Source organism: Leuciscus leuciscus (genome assembly GCF_965113295.1).
Source record: "Leuciscus leuciscus genome assembly, chromosome: 2".
Taxonomy (NCBI): domain Eukaryota; kingdom Metazoa; phylum Chordata; class Actinopteri; order Cypriniformes; family Leuciscidae; genus Leuciscus; species Leuciscus leuciscus.
In genome coordinates, this window is record NC_138726.1 from 32,534,493 (window position 1) to 32,549,080 (window position 14,588).

The following is a 14,588-nucleotide window of genomic DNA, read 5'->3' on the forward strand; positions in this document are numbered from 1 at the left end:
CCTCAAAAAATTGGATGAGAAAATAATCCATTTTAGAAAAATAAAACAATGTAAATATTACCAAATGTGACATTACAAAGTGTATAATTCACTAGTTTTTCTAAAGTATCACTGTCCAACAGCGGCACCAGCATGTAAAGTTAAAGTGTATCTCTTGCCTCCCTTGAGCCCTTTGATATTTATAAGACCCTCTGAAGCACGTGGTGGGTTTGGTGGGGGGTAACTGAGGACGAGTGAGGGAAAGTCACGTGAGAAGAGGCAATGCCTCCATCGCTCTATGATTGGATATGATTAGTTTGTGCGATAAATCCCGCCTCTCGAATGAACAAAATGATGGCGTTTAATGGGAAGACTAATTAAAACGTAAACAACTCAACCATTTTGATATCACCACTTTGTCACATCTAAATTAATCTTGAAATGGACTGAAAACATGATGACTGTAGGGATTTTTAGTGAGCAATCAGCTTGGTGAAATTAAAGCTTAAAATTAAAAATTTTTATAATGCTGTATACTGTAGGCAGAAATTTGTAGTTATCTTGTTTGCAAAAGAGTTCGGCAGCACTAACTTGGCATACAGTAAATATGTGTCGCCTCCACACAGATCGTGCTGTCTGGGATCTTGGAGCAGGTGGTGAACTGTAGAGACCCTCTAGCACAGGAATACCTCATGGAGTGCATCATACAGGTACAGAAATATCACACAATCACTCATCATCATGTTGTACTTGACTGAGGGAGTCTGTCTTTGAACATGCTCTCCTCGTTTTCAAGTAGTAGGTGCAGGCATGTCAAATTTAATGCACTCACAATTTTGTCTGCACTTTATTTTTCTGCAGGTTTTTCCAGATGAGTTCCACCTGCAGACATTGAACCCTTTCCTTCGCTCCTGTGCCGAGCTGCACCAAAACGTGAACGTCAAGAACATCATCATTGCTCTTATTGACAGGTATTGTTCCACTCATTCACTGTTAAGCTCTGACAGATGCCTATTATTGACATACATGCTCTGTTCTTTCAAGTAAATGCCACTTGGTTTGTTATACAATGCAAAGAAATTCATACATTTTAGCATGGCTAAACTTTACAAAAACTATTTGAGCCCTCCATATATAGTGTCTTATTTTACTGTTGCCTCATCCCACAGGTTGGCCTTGTTTGCTCACAGAGAAGATGGGCCTGGAATCCCTGCTGAAATAAAGCTGTTTGATATCTTCTCACAGCAAGTGGCAACTGTCATACAGGTATGCTTTGGCTTTATTAAAATATTGAGTAATTTATTAAAATCACTAGCTCAAATATAAATGTTTAATGTTGCCATCTTTAATTTTTTCCCCATCAGTCTCGTCAGGACATGCCATCTGAAGATGTTGTTTCACTCCAAGTGTCTCTCATCAATCTGGCCATGAAGTGCTATCCTGAGCGTGTGGACTATGTGGATAAAGTGTTGGAAAGTACTGTGGAGATTTTCAACAAACTCAACCTGGAACAGTGAGTATTAGTTACACTGTTTTTCTCACACCATTTGGCAGATCAGCACATGGTCCAAGTAACACCCACTCTCTTTACCACAGCTAGTGTGTTGCTGGATGATTGTAGTGCTCGGTTTCTGTATTTAGTCCCATTTTGCAACTAAGGAACTTACTTGGGGACATGCCTATAAGACCTAATTATGCTGATCCTTTATTTATATTTCATTTGTTGCTTCCCTGCACATAGTCACTGTGTTGGTGGTAATAAATAAATGAATAAATATATGCAAGGAAGATTGAAAATATTGCAATGTCATTTTTGGTTACTGTTTTTATCTAGATTACATTTTGACCATTAAATCAAAGCCATCTCTTGATTCTATCAATACTAACATCAATATAATAATAATAATATCAATCATAAAATAAATCCATTGTATTCCAGTGGATTTCCATAGGATAAATAAATAATTATTCACCCATTTTCTCTTGCATTAGTGAAAGAACAGTCTGTGTTAGTGTTGCACGATATACCGGCACTAGAATGGTATTGCGATACCCTGCTATTAAAAATTGTACGGTTTCACATTTTATCAGTACCGGTACTTGACAGCATTCTTAATAAGAGCCGTAATTCATAATTTGTGTCAATGTGTGGCACGTGTGTGCAGAGCTCTGCTTCCATTCCCTGCAGGGAGTATAATATACTGTACATGTGCAGCGCATGAGAATATAAAGCGTGGGATGTGTTTGAGTTATCAATAAGCCTCGAAAAAGAGCTCAGGCTCAGACCTGAAGCGTGCGCACAGAAAGCTGTCTTTCAGACAGTATGATATCACAAATTCAGTTCTCTTTCACGGATTATTGTGCTTGACTGGTGAAAAATATATTAAAATGCACGTCCTGGCGAGTATCAGCGCAAAAAACAGTCGAGTATGTCTTAAGTGAACGTAAACAGTTAAGAAAGAAATCAGGTATGTTCCAATGTATTTGATCCGTGTGTCAGCTCTTAAAGTGACAGCAGCCAAATAAACCTGTTGCTGTCTGTGTGATTAATGTAACTCAAGCAACAAAAGAAAAGATTAAGTCACCCAATGCTTTACTGAATAACTTTTAATCTATTTATTAAGAATCTGTGTAAATTAATTTATAGAGTGAAGACAATGCAGTGCTTTTTTTAAACATTTATTTAATTTCTTAATGCTACTGTTAAGTGCAACTAGCAGCAGTTAGCATCACACAGATTCCCTCAACAAACACCCAATAGGATTTCCCCATAGGTTTTTGGATTATCGCAAAAAACAAGCTCTGTGATCAACAAAAATTAAGATTACACATTTTGTCCATCAAGATTATTATCACAGATGAACACAACTTTTATGCATTTTGAAGCCTAAATGCAGTCGCCAGAAGTAAAAAACTAAAGGAAGGCTATAAACGAAATGCAACACGGTCCCACAACTTCAGCGTCACCTACACTAAGCTTCCAACAACTCTCTCAGTTTTTATCTAAAAAACATTTTCCCAGAAAGTTTGAGTTAGAATAGTTTATAAGAGCACGTTATAAGCATAACAATGCTGTAAAAGCGGACTGAGTTCACCTGTTCGGCGTGATGGCATTTAATGTCGCCAACAGCCTTAGTAGTCCCGTTTAGCCACTTGTTAGCAACCGCATTTTTAGACTTATAACAGATTCATTCTTTCCCCGCCAACGTTTTTTTTTTTTTCAAGTTGCCTGCCTCTGCCAGCGTTTTTCACCATTTTCACAATTTTCATGGCCCCCAGAATTTTTTTTGAATGAATATCTGAACATACTGAACATAAAAAAGAAAGAACAGACCCTCTGATTTTAAATGAAAAAAAACTTTTATTCTAGATTCATGCATTTTTTTTTTATCAACACTTTATCAATGTAAGTTTCATAAATAAAGCAACATTTTGAGCAAAAACCTGAAAAAAATCTTGTTTTTGTCACAAAAAGACTACATCCAGATCAGATTCAGAAAGAATCTTCGAATGATCGCAAGAAAGATGAGAAGATAGTTTATCAACACCCCTAATGCTTTACAGTCCTATAGCTTGTCCTGGGTCGAGATTTTATTCAGTAACATAAGGCAGTTTTGATTTATATGCTGTTTATTGTTGATGATCGCGTTATTTTACATATGCATATGTTTTTTTTTTTGCATCTTCTTCGGATGTGTTTTAATCAGGACATTCAGTAGTCGTTCACGAGATGTGTAATAGTGCCCCCTATCATATAGGCTAACAGTGAAAACACGGAAAGCCGGAAATTTCCGTCAATGGCGGGGAAAGAGTTAAAAAAAATAATCAAAAACCTGAACCAGAAATAATTGCAGATGTTTAATATTAGGGTTTTTGAAGAATTTTAATAATACAATAACACAGTATTATAGTGAGCACTTCAGGGTTTTTTCCTAAAATATCACGGACAGCAGTTAAAACACCTTGATCAAAGAACATGCAGATATTACATTTAAATGTTGCTATAAAAATGTTCTTTGCTGTCTTTGTTTGCATTTTCTTTTTTTTCTAATATGTTAAAAATAACTTGGGCAAATGCCCTTTTTTTTTTTTTTTTTTTTTCTGATGTCCAAAATCTTATCAGACACCCAGCAATTTTGAGGGTGGATGGGAAGCCACATAGACATGATGACTCACTGTTTGCAATCCCAGCACAGGTCAATCATGCTAAAGGGTGGTATTTGTGACTAGCTGCCACTTCAGCTGATATCTTTGATAAGTTGTGGTAATAATGTTCAACGTTTGTAATGTCATACCTGAAATCTTACTTAAGTTTTGTAAATGCTGGGTTTATTTATAAGGATGAATTGTTTCGCCCTCTTCAACATCTTGGTGTCATTTTGGCACATACCGGTAGCTATACTATGTTGCCTTGGTTATACAAAGGCCTAGCTATGTTGTTTTTTTGTTTTTGTTTTAACAAACCACTTGCCTTTCAAAATACAGATGACCACAGTAGTAAGGTCAATCGTTACTACATCATTGTACCTGCTTCTGTGAGTTAATGTTTGATGTATTTCATGTCTTTCTGTGCAGCATTGCCACAAGCAGCGCGGTGTCTAAAGAGCTGACCAGGCTCCTAAAGATCCCCGTGGACACGTACAACAACATCCTCACTGTACTCCAGCTCAAGCACTTCCCACCACTCTTCGAGTACTTCGATTATGAGTCACGCAAAAGCATGAGCTGCTACGTGCTGAGCAACATTCTGGACTACAACACCACCATAGTGGCCCAAGATCAGGTTTATATCACATTGAATACTTTTGGCAGTTGTGGTTGTTGGCTGTCAAGCTGATGTTTTTGCATGTTTTAAACAAAATCCCTGTACAGTGGTAATATAAAGTTTGTGAGCCCTGCTAAGAATGTTTTTTATCTTTACCCACAGTAAATTACATAGACTTGCACTGCCGTACAGACGTTTGGGGTCTGTAAGATTTTTAAAAGAAGTCTCATGCTCACCAAGACTGCATTTACTGGATCAAAAACACAGTAAAAACAGTAATATTGTGAAATTTTATTACAATTTTATTTTTATCAGGGTTTCCGCGGTTTCCTTAAAAAGTCTAAAATTCTGAACTTTAAATTTAAGGCCTTAAAAAGTCTTAAAAACGGCCAGATTTTCATCCTAGGTCTTATAATTAGTCGGGTCTAAAAAAGTGTTTACCCTCGTTCATTTCCAGAAATGCTGGCCGCAGAAAGTTATTACAAAGTAGCAAAAAAGTATCGAGTTGTAGTAGCCTACAAAGCGGAGCCCTAGAGCAGGGGTCTCCAACACGTCGCTCGCGTGCTACCAATAGCTCGTGGCTTGATATGAGCTAGCTCGCCAGAGGCCGTTCACATATCGCGTCTTTTGCGCGCTCAAGTTTGTTCAAATGTAGGCGCGCGGCAAGCGCGCTCATAATTGAAGCGACGCGCACATTTTTTTACCAGGCGCAACGAGATGAAAAAAATCTTAACTTTTCAGAATGCCGCAAATGCACCGCAGGTCATGTGACAGGAACCAACCAATCACCCCTTTCCATAACAACATTGAAAGCTCAGTCAACATGAAGAATGGGGGTGCACCCAAACACTACTAATAAATATAAGCTAATGTGTAAATGTCAGTAATTTATCTTTTTTGACTCATTCTTTTTATAAAAAAATATTTAAAGGCTGAAATATGAGGTTTATCTTTGTATAAAACCTTTTTTGTCAAAACTTTATTTGAACTTGTACATGTTAGTAGATAACATGTTGTAAGACACTCTTTTAAAATCTGGCCATCATTTTTAATGGTATTTTAATGTTTACGTAAACAAAAAGTGCATATTGATGCTAATCAATTTGTTATTTGCTGTTTTTCGACATAAAACTTGTTGAATTGACTTCATTCTGTAGTATTAGTACTTTTTGAACAGGATTCTGTGATAACCGTGATAATTTTGGTCACTTTAATCATCTCATCATTTCCTCTCTAGTTATGATCAACTATGATCAACTAAAATCAACAATAATTGTGTTTATACAGTATAATATACAAAAGTGCAATTTTCTATAAAAAAAGATCTACCTCTCCCTCTCTCTCACACACACACATCAGATAATCCTAGATAGATAGATAGATACTCTAATGATCCCGAGGTAACTATCTATCTAACTTGGATAATGTGTTGTATAGGTCTAAAATTTCAATCTTTATGGTCTTAAAATGTCTTACAAAGGTCTTAAATGTGAATTACTGAAACCTGCAAAAACCCTGTTTATATTTTATTTTAATATCTTTTTTTAATGTAATATATTTCTGTGATACAAAGCTGAATTTTTAGCAGCCATTACTCCAGTCTTCAGGGCAATGATCCTTCAGAAATCGTTATGCTGATTTGCTGCTCAAGAAACATTTTGTATTTTTATCAATGTTGAAAACTGCAGTAGTTGTGCTGCTCATTATTTTAGTGGAAACCATGATACATGGTTTTCAGGATACATTGATGAATAGAATTTATTTATTTTTTAAACAGCAGCTTATTTGAAAATAGATATAGTTTGTAACATTGTAAATGTCTTTACTGTCACTTTTGGTAAATTTAATGCATTCTTGATGAATACAAATAATAATTTCTTGGGGGAAAAAACTTACTGACCCCAAAGTTTTGAATTGTAGTGAACATTTCTATTGGGTTAATGTTGTGTTTAGTTTTTGCCAAATTTAACTCTTCTCATTTAAACCAAAAATAAGTATTTTGGACTCATTTGTCCATAAAACAATTTTCCAATCAGGCAGGCAGCAGTGTTCCTCTTGGATAGCAGTGGCTTCCTTCCATGCACTGCAGTGCATCCTGTTCTTGTTCAGTGTTTGTCTGATGTTGGACTCATGAACACTAACCTTACCAAGCGAGAGTGGCCTGTAGATCCTCAGATGATACCAAGATGAATAGATAATATTGACCTCCTTGAGTATTATGTGTCTTGATTTAGATTTTTGTTACAGTTATGTTACAGTGGTTACAGTTACTTGAATTTTCATCCATTTACACTTATAGTGCACCCAAACTTTTCTACAAATAGCTTTTAACGTAGGTATGAAATGAAAACTCATCCTGTCTATTTCCTAAATGCATGTTTTAGATCTTATTGTGAACTATAATCTGTGAATGTTTCATTTTTTTAAAATATTTCGACCTTGTATTGTTTAATCAAAATATCATAACGACCTGGTGGTGAAAACGACATGCTTCTCTCTGGTGACATATGCAGGACTCCTCCAATCATTTAGTCCGCTTAAACTCCGGCACAAAATCCAATCAACAACCGATGCATAGAACCAGGTCCCCTCCCTACATTTTTTTCTTTTCGATACTCTGTTACACTCAGATGCATGTCACAATAGGGAAGAAAAGACCTGTCGCTACTTCTGTTTCTTCGCAACTATAAAACTTTTCCAGCTTGGTAAGCATTAATAAGATCAGAAATACAAATGACCAAGCCATGGCTGACCTCACGACTGTATGGTGCGGACCAGAGTTTGATAGAGAAGATCAAGGTTTATGTTCTTTCAATAGGGCAGGGCTGCTAAGCTCACATCTGATTTTATCAGATTTAGGAAACATGCTAAGTTCCTATATTTGTTTCTCTGAAAAACAATGCTGCAGTCAGTTATTTTACTTTGAAATGTGCGTTCTGTGTCAGAATGTCTGTTTTTGTTTTTGGTCTGTATGATCCCGCCCACTGACAATTTATCCAATAATATTTCGACACCCTGGTTTGCCAGTTGCCGGAAGACACAGCGTATTGCAGCCATGGAAGCCAGCAAACAAACTAGGTCAGAGATCGCAGATTCTACCCGACCTAAAAAGCCTCGGCACTCTTCTAAAAATCTCTATGAACCGGAGCATATTAAAACACGGATAAATCAACTCATCAACTTGCGTCTCCTCGACTTCAGTTGTCAATTGCGCTCGCTCCTGTTGCTTGTCCTCAATCTGGACGTCGAGTCTGAGCAGGAGGGGGCAGGGGAAACTACCCTCTCCAATCCGCTAGCTGTCAATCTTACGTACTGCACCTTTAAATTAACAGATGATACTTTATTATATACTTCTCCAACAAAGATATTTACTCTTGGGTCTTTTTAGGCAATAAATAAGTGGAAAGGATCTTCTGATAGAAAGTTTTAATGTTGGTCAAATTTATGCAGATAAACAGGAAATTCTTATTCAGGAAATGTTTGTATGTTCTTTTTGAGAATATGTAACCGATATTTGAGTCATTTGCTCCTCTAATAGTAAGTGACTGACAGGTTCAGGTGGTTTATTCTCGGTTTCCTCATTTGTTATTACGCTGTGCACCGTGGGTTTAGAGCACTGGAGAGGTTTTTGATTGCTTTTGGCTTTAAATGCCGTTTCATTCTAGCCCAGGGGTTTTCTCTGCCTGCCTTTCTCTACCTTTTCAAAGGTGCTTTGTTTATTCTCCCTATAATCTGTGACTCCTGAGGGAAAGGTCAGCTATGACTCAGACAGGTCTGACCATAGTACCAATGTAGTAATATATTGATATTCCTGTGTTGGAGAATGTTGGAGCTGCTCTGGCGTTTTCTGAGGTCTGTGCCAAAAAAGCACCATATTTTCACCCACTTGTTTGCTGAGCAGTTGAAAAGAGAGCATGGATTCAAATGGCTTCAAATGATTATGTAGTCAGTTTTTAGAAACAGATTTAGAACTCAAAATTGCAAAAAATACAAAACAAAATGACTGGATGAAGCCAAGCTATGATTGATTTAGCCAGGTCTGTTCAGAATTGAGAGTGGTATGACTTCAGTCAGACTATAGCATTTACATGACATTTAAAAAAAAGACTAATTATTCATTTAGCCTGACTTAAATCAAACTTAAAGTGCACTAAGTGTTTGCGCTTTACAGGGTCAGTAGCTTACTTATCTTTGCGCATTTAAGATGGAGAGAAGAAAGTATTTTAAAAATCGAAAAACAAACTCTCCAAAGACTTGCTTAAATTGTATAACCTCAATTCAGATCTCTCTCCAAATTCCCAAGTCACTTTTTGTGTATTTTAGAGCCACCCTTTGTTTTTTTCAGGCATAATCTCATGGCTCTTTCCTTGCAGGTTGATGCAATCCTGAGCCTGGTGTCTACGCTGATCCAGGACCAGCCAGATCAGCCTGCTGAGGATCCTGACCCAGAGGACTTTGCAGAGGAACAGAGTTTAGTGGGCCGCTTCATTCATCTGCTGCATTCAGACGACCCTGACCAGCAGTATCTGGTACGCGGTCTTTCCTCTTTTACTCACTCCTTTCATCATATGACAGAGAAGGCCATTGTTAGACTCTATTCAAAGAAGTCTATAAAAATGCACTGCTGTCAAGTACTCCTTATTTGTGGAAAAAGTACTGCATGTTTCTTTGATCATTTCACCAGTGCTGGATTCTAACGAGATATAATCCCCTTGATGGAACATCATAAGCAAATTAATGACAATGTCATGATTGTTTGACATCAGCCAGAACTAGTCTAATTAGCTCCCAGTGAAAGTGGTTTCATTCTGCATTCAATCAGTTGATGAGGTCATCTTGCTGCTTAATGAATAATTCAAATCGATTCATCTACTCTCTTTCGTGCCTCCCACAGATTTTAAACACTGCCAGGAAACACTTTGGCGCTGGGGGGAACCAGAGAATTCGACACACTCTTCCCCCACTGGTGTTCGCTGCTTATCATCTGGCCTTCCGTTACAAAGAAAACTCCTCCTCGGTATGTCCCACATTCAACCACGGAACATCCCACTCTGCCATGACATTACCTAAAGCAAAGTGCTTGCTTTTGTCTACATGGCAACCTTAAGAGGCAGTGTCCTAACTGAATAGGAACTTCATAAAAGCATGATTTAAGAAACTCCTAATTGGCAGCAACTCTGTTGGCGGTCATATACACATGTGACAATAGTGCTGCAGTAGAGCAGGGGTTTTCAAACTTTTAGATGCTCAGGACCCCCATGATGACCCCCTTAATAAAATATAATGGCAGCTATATATTCTCTTGAATCAAGACACATTTACACTGTGTATAACAATATTAACCGTGATAAGAACACAAGAAGTTTACTGTCTACAGTAAGTCTACTGAGAGCGGTGTTTAGATGAATATGTAAATATTATGTGCTGCTCGCTTTTCTTTTATTAAGATAAACGCGTGACAAAAATGACCGCAATGATGAAATAGTGAAGAAAGCATTTGATCATAGCAACAAGAATATGTTTGCACAAACTCTGCTACTCGGCACTCCAGTAAAGTTATGTCACGTTTATTGATATACTGCTTTATACAATAGATTGTTTTAAAGCGAGCAGCTTTACTTACCGTATTAAACATGAAAAACAGTGTCAATCTCTCTTTCACTTTTTCAACAATTAAGAAATTAAGAATTACAATTTAATTTTCTACTATACAGCGGCTCTCTAGTATGTTCATGTTTTTACTTGCGGACGTCCGACCTTGAGGGACTGAAAAGAAGAAATTAGCCAGAGAAGATTTCCATGTCAAAGAAGGCGGAGCCTCAGAGCACACCTACCTATTACGTAATCGCCACGGACCAATTCCTGAGAAACTTTTCCAGAAAGTTTGCTTTTGCAAGCTGTTTCGAAAAAGAGACTGCAACCGGGCCCATGCGAAAACAAGGATTAATATCGGAAGGGCATTAAATGTAGTCACGCAATGCTGATGTTGTTAACATTAACAACTTGAGAACAAAGTATAATTTGCACGGTTTGACGTGATATGATAAGCGATTGTTAGATTTAATCAGCGCGATTTACTGCAATGCTTTTTTCCCCTTAGTTGGTCAGAACAAAAGTGGATGTTACTTACTTGTTCAGATGACATCTTATGTTGGTCATACTTCCAAAAAGTAGAATCTGTGATTGCGAATGCCAGTATCCACACCGGCGCGGCGACTGACAGCCGCACATTCTCCTCAAAACATTGGATTCCTCCTCGCTGTGCCGAGCCGAGGCACAACCCACGTAAAGTTGATAATTCTGCGAATAACTGCAATTGCAGATTTCAAACAGAGACAAAAAGAGGAAAAACTACGGACTGCAGCTTTAACTGTAAATTAATTGACTAATTTATGGAGACTGACAAGGAGAGAAATCATAAAAAAAGTAATTTAAGAAACATGAAAAATGTTTTCTTTTTCCATCCAAAAAACTTAAGACAATACAGTTTAATTGCCTTAACATGAAAGCCTTTAAAGCACTGCATTTGGCATCCATAGTGTGAAAATGAAAGCGCACCTTTCCTTTCTCATGGAAGTATGGTTACACAAGCCTCATCTGTCATATTTTCACACTTAATGAAATGCACTCGCATTTGAATCACAGTTCATAATAGAAGAGATTTTTTTTATATACATGTCAATCTTTCTCTTCCACAGGATGATAAATGGGAAAAGAAATGTCAGAAGATTTTCTCATTCGCCCATCAGACCATCAGCGCTCTGATCAAAGCAGAGCTGGCAGAGTTACCCCTGAGGCTCTTCCTCCAGGGGGCTCTGGCGGCTGGAGAGATCGGCTTCGAGAACCACGAAACCGTTGCCTATGAGTTCATGTCTCAGGTAGAGAAGCATTTTGATTAAATGCCTAATAGGTCACTATCAAGATGGTTAACATGCATAGATTCTTTATCCTTCCCTCTCATGTTCATTACTATTCACAATGATACGGTAATACCCTGAGAGCAAGACTAGATTAAAAAAATAATAATTGTTTTTCACTGACTGATTCTCACACCTCAAAACATTAATTCTAGAAAAGTGACTTAATTTTTGCGTGCGTGTGTCCCAAGGCGTTCTCTCTGTATGAAGACGAGATCAGTGACTCAAAGGCTCAGCTGGCCGCCATCACCCTGATCATTGGCACGTTTGAGCGCTCGCGGTGCTTCAGCGAAGAGAACCACGAGCCCCTGCGTACCCAGTGCGCTCTGGCTGCCTCCAAACTGCTGAAGAAACCCGACCAGTGCCGTGCAGTCAGCATTTGTGCCCACCTTTTCTGGTCAGGACGCAACACTGACAAAGGTGGAGAAGAGGTTGGTCCATGTCTTCCACAGTTTATTGGGCCAATGAAATCTGGTGTTCAGAAAATGTAATTTCGAATATTAGTAATTCTTTTGTGACTGTGAATTTAACTGCCCTTAAGTTGGTAATTGGATTGCAGGTTATGTAAGTCTCATTGAATAGTCTTGAACAGTTATGACCTCACCGCAAATTGGCACATTATGTTCATGTGCTTGTTTAAGTTTATTTTCCAATTGTGCCATAATCGTGGCAGTAGTCAATGTCTGATCATGATGAAAGAGGTTATTCTTACATAACCTGTTAGATTTGAGTCTGTCAGAATGATCATGTCTTGATGCTTCTCAATGGGTGTCATCTGTGTGATCTCAGTAAGTTATTGTGGGCGTTTTGACAATGAACCGTGTTATTTTAGGTATGAAAATGAGAGTGTGAGTAGGATTGGATATTTGGGTATTTGCTGTCATTTCTGAAGCTTAAAGCTTTTCTAGAAGGTTTTTTCATTTTCAAGACTCTGTAGGTGGAAGATGTTCTTCTGAGTCATTTGTATTGAGATGATAATTAAGGGTAAATTGCTCACAACTGTAAATGAATCTGCCAGGGATTTCAGTGAAACTCAGTGATTCATTTTAGAAGCAGCATTTTGTGTAGGCTGTTCACAGTTGGTTCAGAATGTGACGTTCTATCTGCCTGTGCATCCCTCATATACAAGTGTGAATTTTTCTGCATTTCTCTCTGGCTCCATCCGCGCAGTTCACACAGCTCACTCTCAAAATTCAGTTGTAGCTCCTTGAAATTTAAGGTTGTCTGTTCAGTTATAGAAGATTGTCATTCTTGTTAATACCCAAACTGTGTGTGTTTGAATGTTCACCGTATTTATCCAACCTGGTTTCATGAGAAAATGTTCAGAAAATACGAATTAAGACCAGTTGGCCAAAATAGGGGGGGGGTTGGTGATTCATGTTTATACGTGACTAGCTCCTGCATTGCACCAGTGTGCCATTTTGCTGTGCAGTGTGGTGGCTATGATGTGATCGTTCAACTTCATACTTTGCAGTATTTATTCTCCATTTAAAGTATCTATTATGCTATTTAAAGGTTCCTAATTTTGTTCTGGAGGTCTCTTCATTTTCTCATAATATACATTGCAGCATCACCTCTTTTCTCAGTGTCAGACACGGTTCGTTCAAAGATTCAAAGCTTGTTCGACTTGAGAGCAATTCAAAAGTATAAGGAGCTGTCTACTTTCTATTCGCTCTCGCGGTACTTTGATGTCATTCACCGATCGGTCTGTGCTGCGTCGGTTCACGTCGAACAAGCCTTATGTCTCTCTAAACCCCTCCTTTCAGAGAACCTACTCTGCTCTGATTGGTCAGATGGCCCTGTTTGTTGTGATTGGTTTAAGTCTCAGCTACAACTACAGTGTTTGAGAGCTGGTCAAAGTAGACGTTGTTTGTGGGCAGCCAATGAAGATCATAGGCTGGTATTATGCAGATCTGTTACAAACTTACGTAGGTTTGTGCAGCAAGTAAGACTGGAATTACTGACAACATGTTTTAGGCATTTCAGAATCGGTTCTTTCTTTAACTAATGAGTGTAAGGAAATGCAGCATAAAGTATATTTTACTTTGTAGAGAGGTAACAAAGTTAAGACTGAATCTGACTTTTCGTGTGTTTTTTGTGATGTTCTTTGCACATCCAGTGTTAAAAATTAAAGCATCATTTGTATGACCTTTCACCTCCCCTTGACTCACTCTGGTGTATATTATGACTGTATGACATAAGCAGGTTGTCAAGTGTATAATTTCAGAGTTAAATGAATTGTATAACTGACATTCTTGCAGCACTCAATAATAGTAATACATCAGCCCCCTTGAAATGACACTTAATGCAGGGAACCTGATGTAGCAGACAGTGCTTATTTTCTTCTAGTATAGATCAATAGAGAATGTTTTTGTGACTCATACATGCATGTGGAGAGATAGGATCATGCTGTTTTTCTTCTCTCGGCTCCACAGCATGTTGTTGGGAGGTATGTGTTACCCCTAACAACAGAGCTTCCCAATCCAATTTGTAACCCCATACGCTGAAGCATGGTGCCTTTGCCAAGACAAAATGGAGTAATTTGAGGCTGAACTGAAATTTTTTTTTTCTTCTGTTGTCAGATCCGTGATGGGCGGAGGGTGATGGAATGCTTAAAGAAGGCTCTGAAAATCGCTAACCAGTGTATGGACCCGTCCTTGCAAGTTCAGCTCTTCATCGAGATCCTCAACAGATACATCTGCTTCTATGAGCGAGAGAATGATGCGGTATGACCAGAGATGCCTTTTCATATTTGATCATTCACCCCCTCGTTTTTCTTATTCGCTTTCTTTTACCTTTTAATACTTGCTCTCTTTAAACCTGTTGCCTTTGCTCTGTCTCTCCGTCTCTCACTCATTTGCAATTTCCCTCTCCGTGCTCCACATTTTTGTCTGGAGCAAGCAGTGCTAGATTATACCTAACTCTCA

The 14,588-nt window shown here is 38.2% G+C and overlaps 1 protein-coding gene across 1 annotated transcript in view; it reads left to right on the plus strand.

Annotated features, from left to right (window-relative positions):
* Positions 1-14,588, plus strand: part of vps35 (VPS35 retromer complex component) — a 29,014-nt gene that overhangs the window by 9,814 nt on the left and 4,612 nt on the right. Inside the window, exons 7-16 of the mRNA XM_082162160.1 lie at positions 606-689; positions 841-950; positions 1,149-1,245; positions 1,344-1,492; positions 4,555-4,762; positions 9,118-9,273; positions 9,639-9,761; positions 11,443-11,622; positions 11,853-12,092; positions 14,244-14,387. Of these exons, the coding sequence (XP_082018286.1) occupies positions 606-689; positions 841-950; positions 1,149-1,245; positions 1,344-1,492; positions 4,555-4,762; positions 9,118-9,273; positions 9,639-9,761; positions 11,443-11,622; positions 11,853-12,092; positions 14,244-14,387 (1,491 nt within the window). The remainder of the gene's footprint in view (positions 1-605; positions 690-840; positions 951-1,148; positions 1,246-1,343; positions 1,493-4,554; positions 4,763-9,117; positions 9,274-9,638; positions 9,762-11,442; positions 11,623-11,852; positions 12,093-14,243; positions 14,388-14,588) is intronic.